The following is a 26,051-nucleotide window of genomic DNA, read 5'->3' as shown; positions in this document are numbered from 1 at the left end:
GAGTTTTCCCAAAGTATCTTTCCTAACACTTCATACAGTAATTTCTATTCTTTGAGGGGTAGTATATCTTCCAAAAGAATTTCTAATGTCTATTCAGTTACTATTAAAAGATGGAAGTAAAATGGCTTAATAAACTGAATTTAAGATTGCTCAGTGAGTCACAGACTATCCACCAGCATCCAAAACACCTCCCCCCCGCCCCGGCTTCTGAGAAATGGCTGGTGAAGAAATCGCTGATTAAAATGCACTACTCTTGGTAAGCTTTAATTCCACATGTATCAACACATCGCAGTGTGAACCCAATGAAAACTTCCTAAAGGCCACAGATAAGTAACATCCTCTTCCAAATGTTTTTTTGTATTAGGTCCTTCCAGAGAATTTGGAAAAGGGACTTAGATTTTGTTGTTTTGTGTTTTTTTTAAACCCACCACATCATGTACAATGGCAACAGGAATAAATAGCTCCTTATGTAAGAAATTAAGACTATATTTCTCCCGACTCTTAATGGTCTGAAGAACTTGTTCTTCAAAATGAAACTGCTTCGAATGAAGAACTTGTTCTTCAGAATCAAACTGCTTGGAATATAACAAGTTGGCTTCTTTTTAAAAGCTTTTAATGCAAATTATTAAACTTGAGTCGTACTCCAGGAAATGCAGGCAGCAGCGGTTTGGCTACTTTTTTTCTGGTTTAACAAAGTGACCACTATCATCACCAAAGTTTTGCTTTGGAAGAGGAAAAAAAAAAGTAGAAACACTAAAACGAACTGCAAAATTTTTAAATTCAATCCTGAAAGTACTGCCTGGTAATGCTGCCTTTGACTTATTTCCAATTGTCCTCAATTGCATTAGCAAAGTTAACACAACTTGTATGTGGATAACAACACTTACCTTTCATACAAGTCTCCCTTAAAATTTTATTTATATATTTTTAATCAAAGGTTGACTTTGGTTCTTAACAAAAGCAGATGTAGATTTTTATTTATTCTTTCATGAATTTTTTTTAGAAGAAAAAAAAAGGCAAATGTATCACTCACCTAAAAATACCAACGCACAAAATCTACTAGCCATGAGCAGAGGACGCTGTTATTTTCCTACTAGTCATCATAACCACCAACCAGAGTGGGTAAGCCTATTAGTTTCTAATTAATTATTTATAATATAAGTTATTGTTTTTATACTCTGAGATAGAAAATTAGACATATTTTTTAGCTATGATGAAGATTCAATCACTTTGAATCAAAGTGAAAGGGAACTGTTTAGTGAAAAAAGCTACATTCTCTTCAATGTGTTCTACTGATACGGTGTTAGGCTAAAAATGTAAGACATTGTTGAGATGTTCAGAATTCAAAAGATTCCTATTTTTAAATGTAACTAGATTATCTGATAGACATTAAAAATATAAGCAATGTTAGAACCAAACAGCTTAAGCCTTGTAAATGCATCTGACAAATGACTGATGTAACAAATGGCTTATATGAATTAGAATAAATTGAGTACTGGACTCTTGAAACTGGTTTTAAATTAAATTATATGCAGCTCAGAATAATATATCACACTTCTATTTTAAGATACAAACCCATTTAAAGTGACCATGTTTCTAAGCTAAGAAGCTTCATATGCTAGCTTTAATGTTTTAATATTCGCATTAACATCCAACTGCGAGTACAGAGAAAAACAAGCTACGATAGCATGAAAACTCCCCCACTCTCAGTCTTCCAGAGAAACCCATGAAAATCAAAAGACAGCGTAAGATTTACTCAGGTCAAGGACACTGGAGATATTCTTGGTCAACCAGCTGTAACAGTCAAACCTTATAAACAAATTTAATTAAGAAGCACAGAGACCTGTGTGAACTCCAGCACAGGACTTCAGGTAGTAAAAAAATTTAAAAGAAAAAAAAAAAAATTCCCTGCATTTCATTAATTTCTGCCACTTGAGCCTGTCATGTTGCCTAGTCCCATGCCACCTTATCTAAACATATCATGAGATTTGTATAAAGGCCATCTTCCAAACACATATCTACAGTGCCTTACAGAATGGGGCTGTAATCTCAACCAGGACAAAAAATAAAAAAGCCCAAACCCTCAAGAATAAAATAACGATACATATATATTTTATATAAATCAGGATTTAAATATATTTCACCTTTGTAAGAATGACACCACAATACACATTTATAAATAATGAGTTGGTTACTATGTATTTTTTTAACTTCTGCTAAAAGAAAACGTTTTTGACAAGAGAGAGGCAAGCTGGAAGTTACCCAGGGGTTGCTAAGTCACAGAACAGGACTACCTTATCCTTCAGACATTTCAGCAAAAATGGGATAGTAGGTGCAGCCTCTCATGGTGTAGAGTTAAATCCACGTGATAATTTGCACCATCCTTGTTCGTGAATTTTAGAGTGCCGATACAATGGACTTATTTATAGATCGTCAAAAATCCTGGTGAGACAATGCTACCACTGAAAAACTATTTTTACTTCTTAAAAAGTACTAATTTTAAATATTAGTTAATTATAATGATGCATTATTACCAATTAGATTATATCAACTCACACGTAGTGTTCATGAATACCTACTAATTATAGATAGAAATAAGGTTGCCCAAACAAGCCTTTGGGGGGGGGACACGGGACGGGACACGACACATTTTTATGTGGCTAATAAAAGCCATCATCCTTTCAGCTAGAGCACTACTGAATTAAATGGGCCTTTGGTACATTACTGAAAAAATTTAGAACCATTTAAAATATATTTTAAGAGATGAATACTTGGATGAAATGTCACACATTTTTTTAAAAAATAGCGAAAACTGCCAAACACCTTGGTCTAAAATACTGCACTGTCTTTGTTGAAACAGTCCGATTTTCAAGCTGTCAGAGTTGTATTAAATTAAATGCTTGGACAAGAAAAACGTTTTACAAAAATTTATTGCAACCATCAAATACTTAAAGGCATTCTGCATTAAATACACTATTAACTTCTTAATAAACAAAACTACTGCAAACATATTAAACAGTACCATTTAAAAGATCAGAAGGACCAATAATAGATAATTACACAACATAAGATGAAAGCATACAGCACTGTAAGTCATATTATGACCCACTTGGATATTGCATTTTGGCAAAGATGATTTCAAGACTATTAATATTCATGTCATGCACATCCAAAGGTATGCAAATAACAGAACATCTAAACTAGAGACTTGCAAACACAAGAGTTCCCACACTATAAATACCCCGTAGGTACTACATACCCTCTTTGGCCTGCAGGAAAATAGGCAACTTATCTGAATAGTAGGTAAACTATTTAAACACTTTGTGCTGAGTTACAGAAGAACAAGCTTTTAACTTCTTGAAATTTGTTCCATCTTTTTACATTTTATATATTTGATTTTGGTGCCAAGTACAACGCGTGACGAATGTAAAATTAGACTGCAGTTACCAGTTCACATGTCTGAAGGTTGACAAAACTGTTTATTGACAAAATACCTCCCCATCTCATAAATATTCCCTAAATAAAAACTTCAACAAGAATTCAGCTTAAAACAAAGTACAGAAACTGATTTTTAAACCCCAAATTCATATTACTGATTTGTTTGCTGCCAATTGGGTTAACTCATTTCCCAATATAGCTCAAACTAATAATTAGGATCTGCCAGTAACATTTGTACGGTGAACACTGAGCTTTGACAAAAGTGTATTGGCTTAGTTACCAACCAGCAACACTGAAGAAACAAACAAAAAAGAAAAAAGAAGGGGGGGCCGGGGATCAAACCAGGACCAAAATTAAAGCATCATTTAACAAAAACAAAAATAAAAATCTATTACCAATGTTTACATGTTCTGCTTATGACCCTGTGCTGTCAAGTCCCTAAAGAGCATCTTTCTTTAAAAGGTGAATTATTTGATTAAATTTAATGACTGAAAATAAGCACGAACTTCAGCAGCAGCAACATTTTGATGCCAAACTAAAGGACATAAAACAGTGTTTTTAAAATTTACTTCAGCCACAGATCAAAACGTACAACTCCGTGAAACGAAGATACCGTATTCTAAACTAGTAAGGCTCAGAAGCAGAAAAAGACTCCATCAGCAACTGTGCAAAGCTGTGAAGCTGGTCCCATACATGCTATATGGCAAAAAAATCAGTTTCTGAAATACTGTATAAAAATTTGTTGAACAACTCTTTAGTCTAACTACAATAACTTCCAAAAAGAAACTGTGGCTCATAATTGAGCAATACTTCATGTGCGTTCACTCATTAGGAAACGAAGCTTTTACATTTTCTAGCCAGGCTAATTTTGATAACTACAATGGTGCTCATAAAATATGACGTGTCTTAACTAACTATATCTTACACAGACTCATTTTTATTGAGCTCAAAACTGAAGCAATACATATAAGCCACAATTCTGAAAATACCTATGCAAAGACCTAATTTGTAAGTCTCTCTGATACCAGTTGAGCCTATGCACAGTGCTTGCAGAATCAAGGCCTTAACTATTGCATTAGTTACTTCAGGTATTCTTAGTGGATTCAAACTCAGTTTAATTAACAGCTGAAAGTATCTAATACTGTTTTCTCCACATTTGTGTTTTCTCTTTATTGAGAAAAGGTTTTTCAATTAAAAAAGCAAATTATGTAACAGTAATAACCAAGTTTAATCTGAAAATATTTCAGCACTGTGTATTGCACAGATGCAAATTTTTACCTTCTATTCATATAACTGGCTGAAATTCACATTTATCAGAAGTAGGTTTTCACCTGTCTGAATGAAATACTCATCACAAACCTCACACTTTCAATGGGAACATAAAATGGACAGTGCCACAGGGCATTTATAACACACCCTATGCAAGGTGTGTTAGGTAACACTTCTAAATACTTTCTTTGCATTTCTGGATTTTGGCCTCTGTTTTCTGGCCCCTTGTTCAAACTTGCGGGAAGCCCGTGAGCGAGTCTTTACAAGGCAGGCAGTCGTGGTTTTTACAACCTGCTTGCTCTTCCGTTGCGCCGGTTTGCGCCCACGCCTAGGGTGTGTTATAATCTTTTTTAAGTCCTTATGGATGGTATCATACCTATTCTCAGGATCGTCATCATCATCATCTTCCTCCTCCTCCATTGGAACAGCCCTTGTTTTAGTCTCTCCCTCATCTCCTGGGGGAGGAAGAGGAAACAAAAAACCAGAATACATGAACACCTAATACATGTAAAATCAGCAATAAATAACACAGCACATGAACTATTGTCTCCATCAAGAATCCCGATATAAAAATAGCTTGGTAATACCAGCACTTTGCTACAAGCAAACAAAAAAGCCAGTTACCTATCCCAACATATAAATATTTTTATTAATAAAAGTATCTAGTTTTTCAAGCAGCGCTTTTATCCACGTTATGCTTGCTACTACACACAACTTGCAATTCTTTCCCTATTACATACTGTGAAACTTGAGTTTTTACACCAAAACATACAGAGACTGAATACTCCACTCACGATTCAGAATTAAGTTCCCTAAGAAGTTATTAGCTCCATTTCAGAAGCCCCACTACCAAATATGTGTAAAGTGAAAAGAAGGCTCAAACAAATACATTACAGAAACACCAAACTTACGAGCTACGCTGCTGCCATTAGGAAGTACTCAAGAACAATAATCCTTGCCTATTTTTGCTTTCAGAGTATCAAACACAATGCACGTACATTTGCTGTGTTGGCATGAAGACTTAAGTTTCGAAAACTACACGAGCTCTCCCTACTGCAGGTATCAAAACTCAGCTGCACTACATGGATACAGTCTCACACGGAAAGCTCATCAAAACCAACAGTGGGTCACATAACAGAGGAATAGCACAGTACAGTACCTGCCTTTAAGCTCCTCTGCACTCTCCTGGCTGAACTAAGAGGAATTCAGATTATTTCTAGCACACTCCCAGGCCTTTCCCCTTTCTCTTCTCTCATTCTTCTGACTCACATATAAGTCAGTCATATTTCCTAGTTAGTAAAATTAATCTTAGGAAAACAGACCTCAAAATCCTAATGAAGTGAGATCCTCTCATTCATAATTTCTACAGTTTATTTTCACCTGGGGGAGCAGACTAAAACTAGGCTGCGAGAGGCTTGCTCGAAATTGTTTTAACAGACACTTGTCCTGGAATTACCACTAGCCAGATGTCTGACAGGACTTTATCAGAGGTGATCACAGACAGTCCCTCACCCTTGGGCTTAGACAAACAGAAGTATCCTGTTGGTTAAACCAGATTCTAAGTCTCATTCAACTATCTACCTACAAAGCTTGTCCAGACACAGAAAAGACTCATTTATTTATTCACCTATTAAGCCAAAAGCAAACTGAAGAGAAAGGGCAAGTCTGCCTCCTCTTAAAATAACATAACAAAGGCAGATTCTTATGGAATCATACAATAACTAGTGTTGGAAGAGACCTCTGGACATAACCTACTCCACTTCCATCCCCAGAGCAGAGCAAACTGCAAAGTGAGGTCAGTTTTCTCAGGGCCTTGGCCAAACAACTTCTGAGTATTTCCAAGGACAGAGATTCCAAAATTTGACCCGGCAATCAGTTTCAGGCTTTGAACATCCTCAATGTAAAGAATTTTCTCTTAGTATCTAGGCAGATGTTTTTTTGACAGAACTTCTATCCACGGCCTCATCCTTTCGTCATGCATCTGGCTCAGCCTTCTCTGTAACTACCCATATAGGTGATATAGAAAACAGCAATTAAGACTCCCCATTTTTAGCATTCTCTCTCCAGGCTAAACCAACTCACTTCCATCTCAGTCTGACTCTACTGTCAATCATCCCACATGACCATCTCATTTTTCCGATTTGTATACTGTTATCAGTCTCTCCCATCCAATAATTATCTAATCTTTCCACTTGTGACTTGCAAATAAAACAATCACTCCTACTGTCTCTGACACCTTCCGATACGTTACAACCAACTTTTTCCTCCTGGGCCATTTCAATACCAGCCTATGAACACACACTGTCCATCAGCAATTTTATTTTTGAAGTGTTTTCCTTTGATGGTCCAGAGGTGCTGAGAACTGTTGCACATGGGTCACTGTCACCGAGTACCATCAATTGTCTGTCTATGGGGAGTGCTTTAACAGCCGTGGCAGCTACCACACACGAGATGCCGGTTCTTCACTACGCAAACCATCATTATTCGCAAGCTCCCCCTGTAGTGGCATCACTGGGAAAACATTGTTTTAGCAGCCATCAAGGAAAAGCCCTGAAAGTCTCAGTATTACATGCACAGAGACTAAACTAAAAATACTTCACCAGAGGACCCTGAAAAACAAGCGTTAGAGGACTGTGTAATATGCAGAGTAAGAAATTAATTTTCCAGCTCTTACTCTACAATGATGCAAAACACCATCAGTCAAACTTGGCTTTCTTACAGGGCTCCAAATCCAGAGAGCCACAGCACCTGTGCAAGCAACCCCTGCATCTGCAAAGACTAACAACTCTCCAGAAACTAAGCTGCAGGAAAACTTAGGGAAGAAGTGGGTCAAGCACCAAGTTGGTTGGAAAAAGGAGGAACATTACGTTTCATTTAAAATCTGGGCATTTTGTTTGGCTGGGGGGTGGGTGGGGAGGTGTTGGGGGGTTTGTTTAGGGTTTTTGTTTGTTTTTAAGATACTACAAATAACAATAATCTTATTCTGCATTTAGTCTCTAGAAGCCTACAAGAGCTTTTTGGGGAAAGCCAAACACACTACTACGTCCCTTCTGCTATCTTCATAGACATACTGCTGTTTCATTCTTTTTTTTTTTTGTTTCTTTACAGCTTTGCAAACTACTGTATCTGAGCCAACAGTTACAGTAAATTCGTGTACGGAGTTCTACAAAACATCATTAGAGGCAAACAAAAAGAAAAAATGTTACCTGTCACAGTAATTAAAACAGCAAATAGATTTCATTTTTTCTAGTCAAAAATTCATTTTCTAAAAACATGCAGACTGTCCATGTAATGTGAAAACTACCCCTCCAGTTTAACGTCTTTAAAACCAAGTGTTCAAATTCAGCAGTTCTGAGCCTCTTTCTGATTTCCTAAAGATGCAAGATACTGATGAAGTAGTTCTATGCTGGCAAGGAAAAGATTACTAATAAACAGGCTATGAAAACAATAAGTGATGACAGATTTCTATTAACCAACGACATCATCACCATCATCATAGAACCATGAAGGTTGGAAAACACCTCTGGGATCAAGTCCAACCATCAACCCAACACCCCTGGGCCTCCTAAACCATGTCCCTCTAAGGCTACCTGGGTTTCGTGAGGCACAACGATCATCTGCTTGACCTTTAAAATGTATACTACAATACCACAAGTCTTCAGAATCACCTCTAGTGCATAACCACGAGCAGACAAATTTGAGTTCACTAGAAACCTACTGCTCAAAACCAGCTTCTGCTAAATAGCAAACGGGCAGCCAAAGAGAGGAACAAGCTTTTGAAAGCTGCGCTGCAAGGAAATACCCGGCGGAATTACAGACTACAGCTTCTCATGCCTCTCCATTTACAGTGATGTCCTTTTTTCCAGAAGTGACAAGCTCCACAAATTGCAACGGGTGCTTCCAAAACAGTTATCAGAAAAACAAACTGGCTGCCAACTTTTAAATATTTCTACTTTCTATATTACTACGTTACCCAAATCTTACAAATTTCCTCTATTAGTATATTAATACGAGTAGATGAACATCTTTTGCACACCTGATGACTGACAAAATCCTGTACCAGCAGATAGCACTAAGTTTTCAGTCACTGGCATAATTTTCTGCTCATCACTGCTTCCGTCACCTGTTGAATTCTGTTCATCATTTTCTTCCTTATCGGATGAGGAAGAGGACGTGACAACCACCTTCTTTTTTGCCACTTTCTTTTTTAAGTTACTCTTTTTACTTTCTTTCATTGACCCTCTTTTTATCTTTTTCTTACTGTCTTCATAAGACTCCTCATCAGAAGAGGACAATGAGTCATTCTGTTCTTTCTTGGAAATTTTCTTTTTGTGACTTATTTTTTTCTTTTCTTTAGTTTCCGTTTGTTTTTTACTCTGCACATCATCTTCAGAAGAACTCTCCTCTTTTAGGGGAGATTTCTCAGCATCAGAGGATAAATCGTTCTGTACCCTTTTGGATACTCTCTCTCTTAAATTCCTCCTTTTCTTTTCTTTAAACATTGCTTCATTTTTAGTTTTGTCGTTCTCAGAAGAATTGCTACTTCCTTTCTCTGGAGTTGGCTTCTCAACATCAGAAGAGGAATCACCTTGTTCTTCCTTGTAACTTTTCTTTTTCAGTTTTTCAGATTTCTTTGCTTTGCTCTCTGATCCTTTTTTACTCTTGAATCTGTCGTTCGAAGAATCAAAATTGTGCTCTTTCTTTGCAGATTTCTCCGTACTCTCTGAAGAAGAATCTTCCTGTGCTTTTTTCTTTCTCAAATCCTTGCTCGCAGCTTCAGCTAGCTTTTCACCTTTCGGACAACTCGCCTCTTTCTCCAGTGAAGACTTCTCAACATCAGAAGACTCATCGTGCTTTTCCTTCACAGTTTTTTCTTTTAAGTCTCTGTTTAGCCTTTCCTTAGCAGCTGCCCCCTTACCATTTTTATCTTTAGAAGAATGATCAATCTCCTTCTCTGGGGAAGACTTTTCAGCATCGTCATCTTCAGAAGATTTATCTCTTTGTTTCTTCAAATTTATCTTTCTCTTACTACTTACTTTCTTCCTCTGCTCTTCTTCAGAGGAATCATAACTATCATCCTTTCGTGAGTATTTTTTCTTAGCTTTCTTTGCAGACTCAATTTTACTCAAAATTTTTATTTCTTTTTCCAACTCAGAATCATAGTTTGAAGAATCTGAATAGTTTTGTCGTTTCTTTTTAGCAGCAGCAGAATTTTTAACTGATTTGCCTCTTTTAGCGTCCAAATCTGAACCAGAACTGGAACTTTTTCTTTTTCGTTTTCCATTTTCATCCTTTACTGGCTGAGTCTGTAGAAAATCTAAAGTCTTCTGATCATTTGTTGGTGCTTCACTATTGCTATCAATATCTGAAGAACTGTGACTCATCATAGCTACTTCTTTAAGAACAGCTGGCATCTCGTCAGAATCTGAGCTTTGATCTAACGTGTATGGCGTTTTTGATTTAGAAAGTTTATTAGGGCTAGGACCATCAGCAGTACTGTCAGAAGAATTTCTTTTATCATTTTTCCTCCTTGGTTGTTTTGACGATTTTCTCTTCCGTTTTTCACTACACGTGTCATTGCTGTCTTCTTCTGAATTTGACGTTAAAGGATTGATGTCTGTCTGGCGCCTCAGAGGTGTGGTCTTCACACGCGGTGATCTCCTCAGATCAGACTCCTCTACAAGTGAGACAGTTTCGTTCTCCGTGGAAGGTTCACTGCCAGCATTATGGTTCTGTTTTACAGAATCACAGTTTTCTGCTCTAGGTATTGCATCAACATCCTTCCTGTCCTTTTCCAGACTGCTGTCTTGATCTTCAGCTTTAACTGCAGACTCTGAAAGGGAAACGGGAGTCAATTTTACAATCAATTCTTTTGTTCCTTTAGCCGATGACTTTAACTTAGTACCACCTTTGGTATCTTTCATAGGAGTGTTTGATTTGGTATTTGAATTTGGAGTCTCATGATCTGTTCCTGTATTTCCACTGTCTTGCTCATCTGAAGTAATCTGAATCTCCATAGCAGATTCTAGAGTCTCAAAAATATCTTCAGGAACAGATGAGGGGATGGACACTATATCCATGTCTAAAGCCTCTGTACTATTAGGTTCATACTGAGGCTCTTCATTTCTGCCAGACCTTTTCTCTTCACCAGAAGTACGTTTGTTACCTGCTTGTTCCGTTGCCGGAACACTTTGATCCATGGGCTCACCGTCAGGCCGTTCTGATACAACTTTTTTCTGTGTCTTTACAGTGTCATTCTCTTTTAATGCCACACGTTCCTTTCCATCTTTGTTCACCTCATCTTTTTCTAATCTAACACCAGGTTTTTTCTCTTTGGTATTTTTATCTTTGATTTTAACATTCAAAGCTTGAATCTCCAGGTTCAGACCTTCTTCTAGTGCCAGATGAGCTTTTTTCATGTCACTCAACACAGATTTAAAAGCTTTTAGCTGACAAAGTTGCACAGATGGGGTTATTTCTACATTTTCTGCAGCGTTTTTCAAAAAGCTTACAAAGCTAGAATTCAGATTTGTTGTAGTTTCAACCAACTTTCTTGTTTTCTTAAGCAAGTCTTTTGGCACCACTAGTGCTTTATAAGAATACGTTAGTGAACCTGAATATGAATCATTTAGGTTTTTTCCTTCACCATTACAGTTTGAATTATTTCTCTTTGGAGAAAACTTGACTGTATGGTCATATATTTTACTTTTTTCACTTTCAACTCTGATCTTTTTTTTGTTTTGTTGCAGTAACTGTTCTAGATTTTCAAAGACACTGTCACATGCAGTGACCAAGTCCAACAAAGGCTCTGGATGGCAAATATAGCAGTGCCACTGGTTATTTTCGTCCAGTATGGTCGATAGCTCCTTTCGACCCAGGTTGCGCAAAATGCACTTTTTACAGAAGGCGTTATGGCAAAAGTCACAGCAAATCAAATTTCCACCTTCAGCACACCATCTGAAATGAGACATAAGAAATACTGAAGTCTTATCTCCGTATCAACAAGGTGACAAATTTGAGAAATTTACATATTTTTCACTATTTGATGAAGAATTTACATCTTAAAAATTCAGTTGATAAACAGATATCCATTACTTGAAAACACTGTGACAAGCATGACTGAAAGGCACTCAGCTGAGAACTGGAAAATCAGAAAATTAACGAAGTGGATTAACAGTTCGCATAGCTGAAATGGTCACTCATATCCAAACACAATTTCAGCGCCACTTTTAAATACAAGAAAAAATTGGTTCTATTTTGTCTTCCATGTTTCTTCTGAGTACTAAAAAAAAAGTTATTTATTTTATTTTACAGCAAAACAAATTAGCTTAAGTCTTTCTAGCCTTAACTGGTATATTACTACTGCAGGCACATATGAAATAAAATGGTTTTTGATCTATGATTAAATTGCATAGTCTTTGAAGAAGACCTGAAAAGTGGCTGACAAGTAAGCTCACAGGCACCTCAGACTGCACAATTTTGACTGGATTACACATGTAGCTATTTGACGTAAGGACAGAGAAGTACTTTAGTATTTAAGAAGTGGGACATGCATCTGGAAAAGTAAGTTTCTGTGGCTCACAAGATTTAGAATGCCAGATTCTGTCACTAACTTCAAAGTACTGGTAGGTGGCATGCTATCTAGTTAAAAATGTGATGTCTTATGAGTGTTTGCTATTGGATTTCTTTATAAAATATTTTCCTGTTAATTACTAAAATAAAAATCAAATATTTACAAAAACCCTGGGATCGAGCATTTCTTGGTGAGAAACAATTGCTGATTAAGCTCTTGCGTAATGGTCTTTATCTGTCAATAATTTCATTATTGCAAGAAAAAAAACCCCAAACCAAACAAAACCAGAAGAGCTGTGGGTGTTACTTCAGTTTTTGTACACTTACCTACACTGTTCATCCATTCCATCTGAATCACGGCTAATGTCATCGCTCATGTAATACTTGTAGCAAGTCTGTAAATAAAGAGATAGGACAAGGAATTTTGTATTAAATCTCAACTGAACTTCAGTAATTCATGATTTCAGCATGTATTAGAAGCAAGCCATTAAAAGCCGCAGCTGCAAGGTCTTAAGCATTCTAACCCTTTTACATTTCTGTTAATCTAAAAAGATCCTCCACAGATGCAACAGGTCCTAAACCATGACTTCTTATTTAGATGGCTTAAGGTTTATTTGAAAATGAAATAGGCTTTTGTCTGATGGCTGCATATTTACACGTTTTAGATCATCAGCTGAATGTTTCTCTTCAAATCTCTACGTTTTTTCCACCTTTTTCCTTGGTAAATCAACACCACATCTTCCCTGACACAATTAGTCCTACATAAATTACAATTTCCAGCCATACGCTTCTTATGTTAGCAATCAATCCCATAAGGCTTTACATAAAAAGGTCTTCAGTATTTATCCTGGTGTTAACATCCAAGGCCTCAATTTCCAGGTGCAAGCTAAGCATTTTCATTGAAAAATTGGTAATAGTAAGAAAAAAAAAAATAATACAACTCAGCTAGTAGTAGCAGTGGCTTCAGCTGCTGAATTCTTTAAAACAAATTTTGAAGGTATGTTTTTTTCCCAGTTGCTAGTAAAGAAAGTTCTCCCAGACTTGAAGCTCTACTTTGAACAGGGATTAATACGAGCTACTAACTAAATTCTCTCTTTTTACCCAGTGAATCAGTGAATTCAGAATCCAGAAGAGGCTTCATCACCTGAATTTAAAATTATGATGCCCCTTTATCTGGAACAGAGCTATACACCTGTTCAACTGAACTAAACTAAGCAAACAAACAAAATCAAACAACAACAACAAACACCAGTAAAGACTGATGTTTAGACACTTGACAGAACATTTAGAGTCAAACAGCTTCTCAAGTCTGGGACTGTTTACCTAATCAGGAGAAAAACAAGGCGAGAAGTAGGCACAGCAAGTAATGCAAGACAGAGTAATCAGATCAGGGACTTCCATTCCTCTCTCTCACATTTACATAAGCCCACATTCAATTAAGTAAAGACACAGAAAATTTATGGGAAACAACACGCGACATAATTATCTAGCAGAGCTCACAGTTAAGAGCTGCTGTTGAACTCAACACCCTACACAAGTTTCATAAATGAACCAGATAACTTGCATGCATCACAAGAACATGTACGGCTACATGGTAAGAATTTAAGTCTAGGAACAAGAGTTAGGACTCCAATAAAGACTGAAAACAGCTGTCTTGTAAGCTTATTTTTCTAAAGCGTATCTTATAAAAGAAACAAGCCAGAATGAACAGAAGAAATGAGCCAGAACATTAGACTGTCAACTGAATACATAACATTAACTGGGAATTCGGGGAGAAGCAGAAGGATGGAAGAGAAAGGGAATGCTAAATGTGCACTGTAACACAGATCTGTGTATCTCTAGACATATCTTTATAAATACACAATCTCTATAACTAGAGAGATATGCAAGAGAGAAATCTCTATATCTTTTTGAAAATTATAAAGAGGTCTCCAAAACAGAAGGTAGGGGTGCTTCCTTCCTCCCCTGTTCCCCACCTCTTCCCATTCCAGGCAGCTTAGGGCTTAACTGAAGCCACCATGAAACCACATAGCTGAAGACCCAGATGCTGGTTTTGGATTATGGACTAGACCATCATTACAGAAGCTGCCATAAATTAAAACAGTCCAGGAGCTGTACACAAGTAAAACTGAGATGGCTTTGAAGCTACTTTTCCACTTCTTATTCTGACGTTGTTTTACATACAATGGTTTCCCAGGAGATCATTTAACATAAAAAATTCATGAAAATTATAGCGTGGAAACTGTAAAAATAAAGTACAAAGAAACCACAATGAGTTTAACTGGGGTATAAGAAAATAGGAATATAAATTTGTAAGCTGTATTTGCCTTTCTGTCTTCTGCTTTTAGTTTCCTTAATTGTAACAGTTATTGACTGAAAAGTTTATTGGCTAATAAAGAATACTCCCACAAAACCCCCACCCAAATCAACTAATATGACATTTCAAACGAAAACAAACAGTACAAACTGTAGAACTGTTTACCACATACCTTACAAATAAGAACTTTCAGTGTAGGATGTCTATAGATTGAATCCTTTTGAAAATGGTTCACCTGTTGCCCACAAGCTGTACAGCTTACAATTCCATGTAGTCCTTCCTCTATAGAGAGGATTATAAACCACACATTAATTGTTTTCATTTTTATTTTTTCTAAAAAAATCTGTGTATACCTATTTCATTTTCTTACAATATTTTGGCCTGTTAGGTTTTTAATATGCCTTTATTACTTTACCACCCAGCAAGAGAGAAATCTTTCTATAACCACTCGCCATTTAAAGACAAAGAATTTTCCTCTAATTTCTATACTCCACCTGGGGCCAAGATACAATTTGTTTTCCTTTGAGAGATTTAATCTGGATTAACTGGTCACTTCATGAGAACACACCTAAATAAGAGTCATCACTAAAACTCTTTCAAAGCAGCCCTGATATTCTGTACAATCTTCCTTATTTAATCTGTGTTCATAAAATACCATTTTAATTCCTGTTTGTATTACAGTATTTCTTTCACATACAGTTTTAGTTTCTCAAAGAAAAATATGGGAAACCGTTACAGAAGATGCATGGAATCCTTATAATAGGTCCTGAAAAACCTTTGTTCACTTCTTGATGGTGGGGTTTTTGTTTGTTGGTTGGGTTTTTTTCGTTTTGTTTTTTAAACTACAATTTTGCCATAATACCTAGTTCTCACCACCTTGCTGATTGCTCCCACAGTTTGCGTACCACTCTGCTGCTGTACCTACATTTGGTCAAGAAAATTCCCCAATTCACTTTGAAAGGTGGTGATCTTATCTTGGCATTGAGAGGCTCGCTACATGCCAGGCTGTTAAACCGATTAATTAATGAGACCGTTTTGTTTTCAACAGCAGTGATGCTTTTAAAGGAAAATAATTTGTGAAAGCTCATACAATCAATTCATACACTTTCAAATTTGGGATCAAGCAGACAGAGGTTTGATATGGGATCACTTAACTGTGACTTGTCCTTTGCTGTCTTGTTCAGTAAGTAGTATATGGAAATTAACTCAAATGGTTAACTTCATGATTAGAGTTTCAGTACAGACTATATATAATTTTTAAAAAAATAATCACTACCACAGAATTAGAACCAAGCACCAACACCACAATGTTACGGAACCGAATGAACATTCTCAAGACACAATACAAGCTACTAGCTATTTGCTACTGAAGCACAATCTCAAACAGCTTACAGGCCAGTAAGAACAACTAATACACCCTTACAATTTAGTGAAAATAGCAGGTCTGAAATTTTGACTATAAGATTTGTTGTTTTCAATTTCAACACATGCACGATCGCATGTAAAGCAGAACTTGTGGATTTGCAAAGCACCTCTTCTGACCTCAAAAACAGCTCAAATGCCTGTTTCAAATGCTGCTGGTAAACCTCAAATAAACACATACCTCATGTCATACTATTTGGGAAATACTACCCCATTCTATGATACCAAGCAGCAGAAGCCTACCCAGACTTAGTCAAACAATACAGTCCTTAAATGCGCATAAGAATCACAGAGGGTAACAGCCAACTGACCTAGAACAAGCTATTCACCATCAGCTCCCAAGCCACTTTCCCGTTTTCCGCAACCTGAAGGGGAAGCACTACTGCCTCCTTCCTAAAATCTGCAAGTTGGCACCGGAAAATAGAGAGGATAATTTATAAGGCAAATCTTTTGTAAACCATGTTACTACTATAGATTATGACGATGCAAAGAAATTAAAAAACCACCACTAATTCATTAATACTGAGAAAATACGTAAGAAACATTCATAACAAAGAGTTTATTAGCAAAAATACAACCATAACCATTCTGCAGACACAAAACTTGAAAATAAGGACTGACAGAGTCTTGGATAAGAGCATCTGGATGCTAGAAAGGCAGGAGTTCTATTACTACTACTGTTTCTAATACAAACTGGACATACAACTCCTAATAAAAACGCGAAGATGCACTCTGCAAAGAAAAAGCCAGACTGGCATTTTTTTATTTGTTAATATTTACTTGCACTGTGCACAGAACTCAGGATCTCGAGTAGTTGCGACTACACGCTTACCTGCTTAAACCAGTAACGCTTAACTTTCTATCTGCAGAGGCTAGGCACCTCATTCTAGCAGCAAGAGAAACGTAAGTGCCACTTCACATCACTAGACTTGCCGCATGCAGGTGTAGAATAAATGGACCTGCGCTACCTCTTCTGTGCATGTCACAAAATAAAACTGGTTCGATACATTCCTAATCCAGCTGCTCTTCAGGTAGACTGCAGTCATGCACCTCGCCTGGCTACCTTTCCTGGTCTGGAAATCAGGACAACACAGGAGCAGACAGTACCCGTTCCACTTCCCTGAAAGCTGACAGGAGCTTAACACATACACTGCATAGCTTTAAAACCAAGTCAAAGATTATCAGTAGTAACACAGATATAGCTGAGCTTGCCCTGGATAAAGGTACGGCTTAAACAAACTCTTGATGTCCCTTCCAAAACTACTGCCTCATGTCAGGCACCAGTAAATGAGTAACCAGTCCAGACAGACAAAGAAAGCCTACATATTCTCTAGGGATGGAAAAAAAGAAGCTGGAAGAGCAAGTCCTATGAATCGTCCTGGGGTTGCAGGCCCAGGCCACAAAGCTCAAGCAGAAGAGTCCTATCTTTTTAACACTATAGCCCTGAAGATTTATGTTGGACCTCTTGTAAAATTGTTATAAACACAAATGGAAAAAGCATTCCAATATGCTGAACACGGCATCTTGCATGAATGGAACGGAACTGACTTTCAAAGATCAATAATTTAGAGAAAACATCAATGCTCAAAATGTGATTAAAATCATGCATGAGCCCATACGTATGCACAGGCACATTTCCACACAGTCACATTTTACTCCTCTTCAACCAGAGATGGAGAAATATCATTTATTAAATTCTAATAACACTTTAGAAGAGAGCAAGTATCTGAAACTATACAATGGGAAGAATGAATAGCGTGTACAAGAGCTGTTTGTCTGAATATTCTGGGTACTGCTGTAGGTGTGTGAACTAAGATATTGCTAGTAGTTTTAACAAAAATATCTGCCTTCTTATTGGCGACTTTATACGTAATCCTCCCTCTCCTTTACTTTTGGGGGAAAAAAAAAAAAAAAGAGAGATATTAATTTCTCTCATCACCATTATCTACCCAACTTCTCCTCAGTTTTAGCAGCAGCTGTGGAAAACCAGCTGTCACAGCAGCTTTTCAAAGACAACTTTAGAAGGGCTCACAAAAAAAAGGTCTTTGACTTGTTAGGGGTTTTAGGTACCTTGTTAGCTCACTGATTGATACTATGCCTGTACATGTCCCTGCGCAAATACGGTTGCTTTCTGGGTGAGTCAGTGAACGTTCCTGTATCAATGGTGTTCCAATATAATTCCTTAAAAAAGGAATACCTGTAACACCTGATTGCAACCAAGCAACTGTTCCGAATACAAAGCAAGAAGGGTCCATATGGAGTACCTAATGATGCATCCTATAGCTACTGAAAATAAGTTTAATGAGAACTAATCTTAGCTTTCACTGCTGCATTGCAGGGGCAGCAATGGAGGCTAATTTCAGCCAGCTAGAATCCTTAATGAACAAAAAGCCAGAAGAGTGGAGGTATTTTTAGGATAATTTATTAGAAATATGAACAATTTTTAGATGTACCAAATGTGGTCATAAGCAACAATTTAAACCCATTTTAATAAATGTTTTAAATTGTATTTACCTCCACGCTTTTTGGGAGCTTCAGGTTTCATTTTAACGGCATTTCTGCTTCTAAATTCAGGCCCTTTAAAATCATCTTTGTCTTCATTCAGCACTGGCTCAGGCTGTACAACCACTGTACCTAGAATAATTTTATTTAGAAATTGGAAACCATTACACATTCAAATGAAGTGCAAAAGTCCTGTTTAAATAAAAGTCAACATAGTACCTTAAAAAAAAACCAAAAAAGTGCAATTTGTTGACTAAAACTCAACAAAGTTTTGAATGCACAGATGTTCACAGTAAAAAAAAAAAAAGAACAAACCAAAAACAAACAAAAAAACCCCCACCACACACTTCAAACTACATCTGTTTTGCAGCTGGACGACAAAAGCCAAAGCCTGAATGGGCTGTAAGGAGCAAATTCTGCTCTCTCTGCCCTGAAGGGGCATGTGCAGAACAGGACTGTAGAACCACTGGGTGTGCGTAGTACAGGAATTTGCAGTGCAACGCTACCAAATAAAGAACTTTGGTTATGTCATGTAAAGATATGAAAAGCATTAGAGTAACTACTCTTTCCTCTCTCTTTTCCCCCTTCTATCCAGTTTCCATATTTTTCATTTATTTCAACTTGAAATAAATGAAAAAGCAACAGAATAAAACTATTTTGCCTTTAATAAAATTCAGAAATTCACTTTTTTATTTAAACAGAGAAGAGTATTTATCAAAAGTATGTAAATTTAAAACCATCTTTCCTACTTAAAAGCTTAGTTTTAATACTTTTGTTGTGAAGACACTGGAAATAATCTATAATTCTGAAAAAATTATTTTAAAGCCAGTGCTTTAGATGCTGCTAATCACGCAGTAAAAAGTAGCAGTCTCTCCAGTTTTTCCTGTAACTTTCACAGGTAAGAAATGGAAGAGATTAATCAAACTCTCACTAGAGTTAAGAGTGGGATGTAGGCTTATAGTATTAACTGTTTTAAGAGGGTGTTTAAAAACAGATCCAGAAATGACACTTTCCCCCAAGATTTAGTTTTCCTTTTGTTGATCTAATTGTTAATAACCTCAAACACAGAAGAGTAAAACAAATAAGACTTGCAAGTGACAGAGAATAGAAATAAATTATTTCCCGTTCCATGTCAGTTCTATACAGATGTCAATAGACATTTGAAATTAAGCCACCAGCACATCCTGGTGTATCCAGAGATTAAAGTATGCTGGGTTCAAAACAAAAGGTGCTTGGCTTCCTCTTTTAAATGCGCGTGCACTTGGGGTGCACGTGTGCTGTGCACAAGCACACACGTCCAAATATAAAAGCCAACATGACCTAAGACAGGCACTTCACTAACACATGTGCATTCTAATTAATTATTTATGCTGCATCATAATCTTGGCTAATTTGCTGAATTCAGAAACAAAGACAGACATGAACTACCTTTAGGCAAGCTTTTCATATCAACGTCGTTTTCTGAGTTTTCATTTGAAATATCTTCATTTACGGTTTCATCTAAGACCTGTTCATCATCTGATCCAACATATTTTGTTACAACTGTGGGTTTCCTGCATAGACAGAAAAAAACAAAAAAAACATACCGTGACAAATATTACATACTGTAATAGAGGTAAGCCTGGCGCTTTGCAAGCAAAACTCCATACTAACTGGGGAAACCTATGCTCTTTAAATTCATTTAAGACATTATGAGGAGGGGTGCCCTGAGTTATTACAATAAGCAAGCTGTAGGCTAATTTTCTTGTCAGGAATAGGAATTCTCCCATCCTACATGAAATAAAAAAGATGTACTAATAAGGTATTTTTGTTTCACATGCTTGCTGTATTTTTTTTTGTAAAATCAAGGTTTGATGTGTTTTTAAGAAGGTATGCAGGAAAGTCACGCTTTGAGGAAAAAAGCCTGAATGAAACACAAGCAATTGTCTGCTCAGAAATTTTACACATCTTTTCAAGTTTAACAGGCAGCACAAAGAGAACACACACATGCTAGCAAATGACAAAAAGCAGCTTGGCAGAAAAGACGCTTGCAAGGAAATAAAGTGCAGAAAGAAATGAAAAACCTGACTTGAATAAAAAGACCAGTTGCCAGAATTTCACACAAACATAATTTAGAACTGAATCCATTAAAATGAATTCATTTACTATGTCAGCGCAGGGAGAAAAAATGAATGAGAGAAAAAAAAAGAATGTTGAGTATAATTTTCACTAGTCTGAAGGTAATACATGAACTACTGCAGGATAGTGTCTTTGTCAGTATCAGGCTTAGTACAATAAATGTATGAGTGAAAATACCTTTAGTGATAGACAGGAAGCAAAAAACCAAGACTATTAAATGATATCAATGAAGAAGAGTTCAGCAGGGCACTGGATTCAGAAGATGAGGGAAAAATTAAAGCTGGGTATAAAACCACCCTTGCAAATATGGAATCAAGACAAACAGAAGAGGGAAAATGAAGAATATTATTTAATTCCAGCAGACATGATAAAATAAACAAACTTGGACAAAAAGGAGAGTAAAAAGAGATATACAACACCGTTAAAGAGCAGTACGGCAGCACCTATTGAAATCGTGCATTTAGAAGACATCACCTAGCTATACAGCATACTAGAATTAAAAAAAAAATCATGAAGGTCATAACTTGAATATAAGTCTGCTGTTACTTAGGTCACAAATAAATTTGTCTCCTGTAGGTTCAAACTGGTTGATAAAACAGTTAACTCCATACTTCAATTTTTTTTTAAATCTAAGAGCAAAAAAGGATTGAGCAGAGATACAGCAAATGGCAGTTTCTGCGCAGGACAACTTAATACCCCAACAGTAAGGTACATAAAGCCTTTTTTCCATATGATGCAATTTACATTTTTTGAAGAACCCTGCACGTAGAAACAGTAAGAGTGAAGGAACAATTGTACAGACACCTTTGTCCTGAAAATACAGAATCATCTTGTTGTCTTTGTTAATAAAAATCAAGCTTTAGGATCTTAACCTTTGACCCTGAAAGATCGTTTCCATTTTAAGTGCACTCTGCTAACTTAACAGATTTATAGTGGTGTATGCTAAAAGTATCTGGCATAATGCATGGACTTTTCTACAGTTTCACATGCCAAAAAGTAAGGTGTTTGTTTTTATTTTCCAAACCAACCTTTTTGAACGTGATGATCCTAAGGATTTGGTTCTTTCTGAAGAACTACTGCCCTAAAAACAAGAAAAAATTAAAAAGTCAGCACATTTGTGACCAAGTGACCTGTCAACAAAACCAGTGTCTCACATTAACTACAACACACCTCAGAAGTCACCAGCGCTCTTACAAGAAAAACAGCAGGAATAGCATTAACAAAAAGCAACAGACAATTTCAATAGTCGTGTCCGTTCAGTTCAACTAAATCTATGAAGTTTCAGATCAGTAGTAGGACTCCAAGAAGCCATTATTCTTTTAAAAACAAATTTAAAATTAGGTGTCTCCAAACTCTAAGCAAAGTCACCAATGCTCACTAACCTCCTTAGGCATATATCTTAAAAGAAATTAAGAGAGGGCACTGTTACAAGTTGAGACATTCAGAGAGAAACAGTGCTCGTATCTCAAGCACTAAGTCTTCATGAAATTGCGGAAATCTTCTCTTCGCGGTTCTCAACTTGCGCTACCTGCCCAAAGTTCTCTCAGCTTTCCAGAGAAGGGACTGAGAATGGCTCCTGATCACTGGTCGGTCCTAATCACGAGCAGCGCTGGGGTCTCCTGCTCTGCGTACCTTTGCTGCATCGTTAACTTGCACGATTAGCGCACGGAAGAATGGCCTAACTCACACCTGCCCACCTGCCTCCACACTGCTGAGCATTTTTACTTTTTCACAGTTCACCCGGATTCCTCACAGCACCTTGTGCTTTCTCTACATATTAACATACTGTCAACCGGAACATTTCCAACAGGACAGTAGATATTAATAAAACATCCTACATGAAAAATGCCTTTGATGTCTATAACACACTATGTAGGAGAAATTTGTTCATGTTTAATAAAGGTCCTGTATCTACATCTTTTTTTCTTTTTTTAGAAAAGGAAACGCTTCCCTAAAGGGCAACTAAGTACCTACTGTTATCTGAGTAACAAGATGTAAGTACAAGGTAGAGACTTATTCTTTTAAACCAAAAATAAAAGCCTGTTTACACATAAGCCAAAGAACAGAATAAGGATAAGAGAACATTAAACAAATAACTTTAAAAATAAAAACTCACTTTGCAAATATACTCAACCTGCAATCAATCAACAACATTTTGCATTTCTTAATAAACATACAATCGCATACCTCAGGTAAGTAAAACCTAACTCTCTAAACTGTGCTGGAGGCATCTGTCCCAGGAATTACTGTGCAGCAGAAGGACAATGAAGTTGCCCAAGTAAATTAGTGTTTTATAATAATTTAGGAAGGGGGACGGGGGGAGAGGAGGAGGGGAAAAACAGGATTGCTTGCATATGCCCAAATCAAACTAAGCATTCAAAATTTAAAATTTAATTTTAAATTTATTTTAAAATATTTTACAGCTACTGTTTCTATTCAGCAGATACGATGGCATTTACTGCATCGTTCTGACAATATTATTTAAATATTTATTGTAAAAGCAACACAGCGAACTCAGCATTTCATATACTAGCCATTCTGCACTAGTCATGCAACTGAAATTCAGAAGGATTTTTATTCCTACCTCCTCTCTGTTGTTCTCCATTGAAACTGGACTACTTTTAGGTTCTCTACTTTTACCTATGGAGAGAAATTAAATGAATCCACTGAAATGCAAGAAAAAATAAAAGTTCTTCACATTGTACGTCATAGCATTGTTTGTTTCACCACCCTGAATAAAGATGACAGTGTGACTTTGAGAGACAAACTGCTGCACAACAAAACACAGTCCACTGTATGGCACAATTTTTACAGAAATCATTTAGAAATTACTTTCACTTAAGTCGCTGATAGGCTGGAAGACAGCCTGCCCACTGGTGAAGAAATACTGAAGAAATGAAAGTGCAACTGCATATGCAGCAATCATGTAGTTAGCGCATTTATTTTGATCTCTAAGATGTTACCTTCAGTATTTTCTCTTACATATCCTGACACTAAAACCACAAATTTAAAACTGGGATCATGGAACCACAGACAAAACTCGGATTTGATACAAGGTATGATAGAGAATTCCCATTTCTCAGCTTGGGAACTGTGGAATATAAAGCCCAAAGACATGCAACCCTTTAGCACCTATTCCATCCACCGGTCCAAGTAATGCAAGGGAAACCTTCAAATTCAGTGATCTGAATACTTGTATGCATTCAGTATCAGTGAATGTATCAGTGATCTGATACTTGTATGAAGTTGCGCAAAAGGCTGAGTAATAGCAGTATTTTAATAGATGCACTACTAAGGAACATGCAAGTAAAGTGGCAGTATAATTACAGGGTACATATCATGACCATTTGTGATTTTAACATAAGACTGCTAGCACTGCAACCTACTGTATCCTTATACTTCAGTTTTGGGAGAAAAAAAAACCCGGTTTTCTTTTACACTTTAAAAAAATGAAATCACTTCAATTAGAAAATCTGATGCTGGGTATTTGACCTAGGCTGAACTGTCTGGGTAAATTTTAGCCAAAATTATCCAGCCTTTTCTGCATGTGAAGCGAAGGTGGGGAAATAAAAAATGGAAGCAAAGTTTTTGGCCGTTTTAAGTACCTGAAATTTCTTCTCTGAACCTGAAATTTGGAAGAAGGGTGAGATTTCTTCTCTTCTGCCCACCTTCTACTCTCGACCAATTTTGTCCAAGTGATAAATCCATGGAAAATACCAGTTTACATGCTCAGTAAAGATTTCTTTGCTTCTGGTAGCTACAATCTCTGTAGATTCTGCATTCAGACTGCTAACCAGACTGCACGGGCGCTGCTCCCAAAAGCAACTGAACATGCTCCACAGTCAGTTTCTACGTGTGACGAGACTATACGTGTGCCAACCCCACAGAACAACGGAGCATGCTGTGTCCCCTCTCAGCCCCTCATGCTGACCCAACCACACATGCTCCATCCACTTCAGGGCTATGAGAGCCCAGGATTTCCCGTGACTGCTGCTCCAGGGCAGGGGCTGGTCACTTGAAACAAGAGCAGGAAAGTCAGTCTTCCCTACACTCTCAGGGATTCTCCTGCTGGCACCCACACAATGTGGAGGAGGGAGACATCCAGTTTGGATGCAGACAGGATAAACAAGCATTATTAAGTCTGTAAAATCAAGTACTCAGAAAACTAAGAAAAGCCAGAATAAAAGTTTCCAGTGCAATTTCACTTTACTTATCATTCCTAGCAAATAAGCATTACAGTGCAGTTCAGCTCCACAGCAGAGCACAAGATGGAAGAGCTCAGCGAGCAACTTCTTATTTTAATTGCCCTGTACATGTGGCAGGGACATGTTCCAACTCTTTTGAGCCACACTTAACCACCTTCATCATCATCTCCCTCCTCACAATGCTCTATATAGTAGTTCACATATCATCCAAATGCTGGAACAAAACGAGTTCCATTACTGTATAAACCTCATTTGGCCCCAGTCGTGTCTATCACTTGCACACTGAATGAGCACCCTGTAGTTTAAAAAAAATAAACACAGTTGCTAAAGACACTATCATTATGCACAGAAAGTTAGGAGGGGAAGTAAATTTCTGTGGTTACTTCTGACATTTCCTAATATTTAAGTGTTTAATTCTTGACTTTTCAACTTCAGTATGTTCTTTTTTAAGAAATAAAATCAGATATCTCAAAACAACACTGAAACATGCCTGCTATTAATTAATAAGTGTACACCTGTTTCAAAGTACATCTGTATTTTAAAGCAAGGAGCCAAATTCTACTTTGTAACTACACAGGATAAAGGGAAAAGATTTCTTTTCCCAGTATGCTCCTCAGCAAAATTTCACTTTGAGATGCATCTAACATCACAGTTTAGGTTATAATTTTGCTGAAGTATCACATGCATAATTTCTTTTTCCTATGTTAACAGTTCAGTTTGATGCTGACACAAGATTAGCACCACATGGCAGCAGACTCTCTCTCGAGACAAAAAATTGAAAGATGGTAACTACACACAGTTTATTACTTAGAAACACAGGAGTTTGCAAATAAACTCCATAAGACAGCCAACACACTCTCATTCTCCCGTACTCTACCACTTCAATACACCTTTTAGCTCCTTAAACAATAGGTACTGAAAGGTTTTGTACCTGTATCCAGTCGTAGTTAAATTAGGAAACATACTTAAACCTACTTAAATTTGGAAATAAGTTTTATTCAGTACTGTTATGAAATAATTTCACTTTTTATGACTGTAATCAAAACAGTGTTTAAAATTCATTACCTATTTCTAACTTTTAAGTAAAAATTTCTAATACCAAATTTGACCTAGTGTAGGACTCAAGGTTTTTCAGAAGTATTATTTTGTTTCCAAATGTTTCCAGATCACATGTAGAAAACTTTTTCAAATAATTATGAAAGCATAAC

At 36.8% G+C, this 26,051-nt stretch overlaps 1 protein-coding gene across 6 annotated transcripts in view; it reads right to left on the bottom strand.

Annotated features, from left to right (window-relative positions):
• ATRX (ATRX chromatin remodeler) overlaps window positions 1–26,051 on the bottom strand; it is an 88,467-nt gene that overhangs the window by 49,883 nt on the left and 12,533 nt on the right. For 3 of the 6 annotated variants that reach the window (XM_064463393.1, XM_064463394.1, XM_064463395.1), the window contains 8 exons: window positions 23,223–23,278; window positions 21,667–21,719; window positions 19,949–20,073; window positions 18,533–18,652; window positions 14,769–14,878; window positions 12,607–12,674; window positions 8,744–11,664; window positions 5,084–5,162 (listed from right to left, as the gene is read on the bottom strand). In XM_064463393.1, the coding sequence (XP_064319463.1) occupies window positions 5,084–5,162; window positions 8,744–11,664; window positions 12,607–12,674; window positions 14,769–14,878; window positions 18,533–18,652; window positions 19,949–20,073; window positions 21,667–21,719; window positions 23,223–23,278 (3,532 nt within the window). Of the gene's footprint in view, window positions 1–5,083; window positions 5,163–8,743; window positions 11,665–12,606; window positions 12,675–14,768; window positions 14,879–18,532; window positions 18,655–19,948; window positions 20,074–21,666; window positions 21,720–23,222; window positions 23,279–26,051 lie in introns of those variants that run through there. The other 3 variants (XM_064463397.1, XM_064463396.1, XM_064463398.1) reach the window with 3 other exon arrangements.

The sequence above is a fragment of the Phalacrocorax carbo genome, chromosome 11 (genome assembly GCF_963921805.1).
Source record: "Phalacrocorax carbo chromosome 11, bPhaCar2.1, whole genome shotgun sequence".
NCBI classification, from domain to species: Eukaryota; Metazoa; Chordata; class Aves; order Suliformes; family Phalacrocoracidae; genus Phalacrocorax; species Phalacrocorax carbo.
This window is presented reverse-complemented; position numbering and strand designations above follow the sequence as displayed.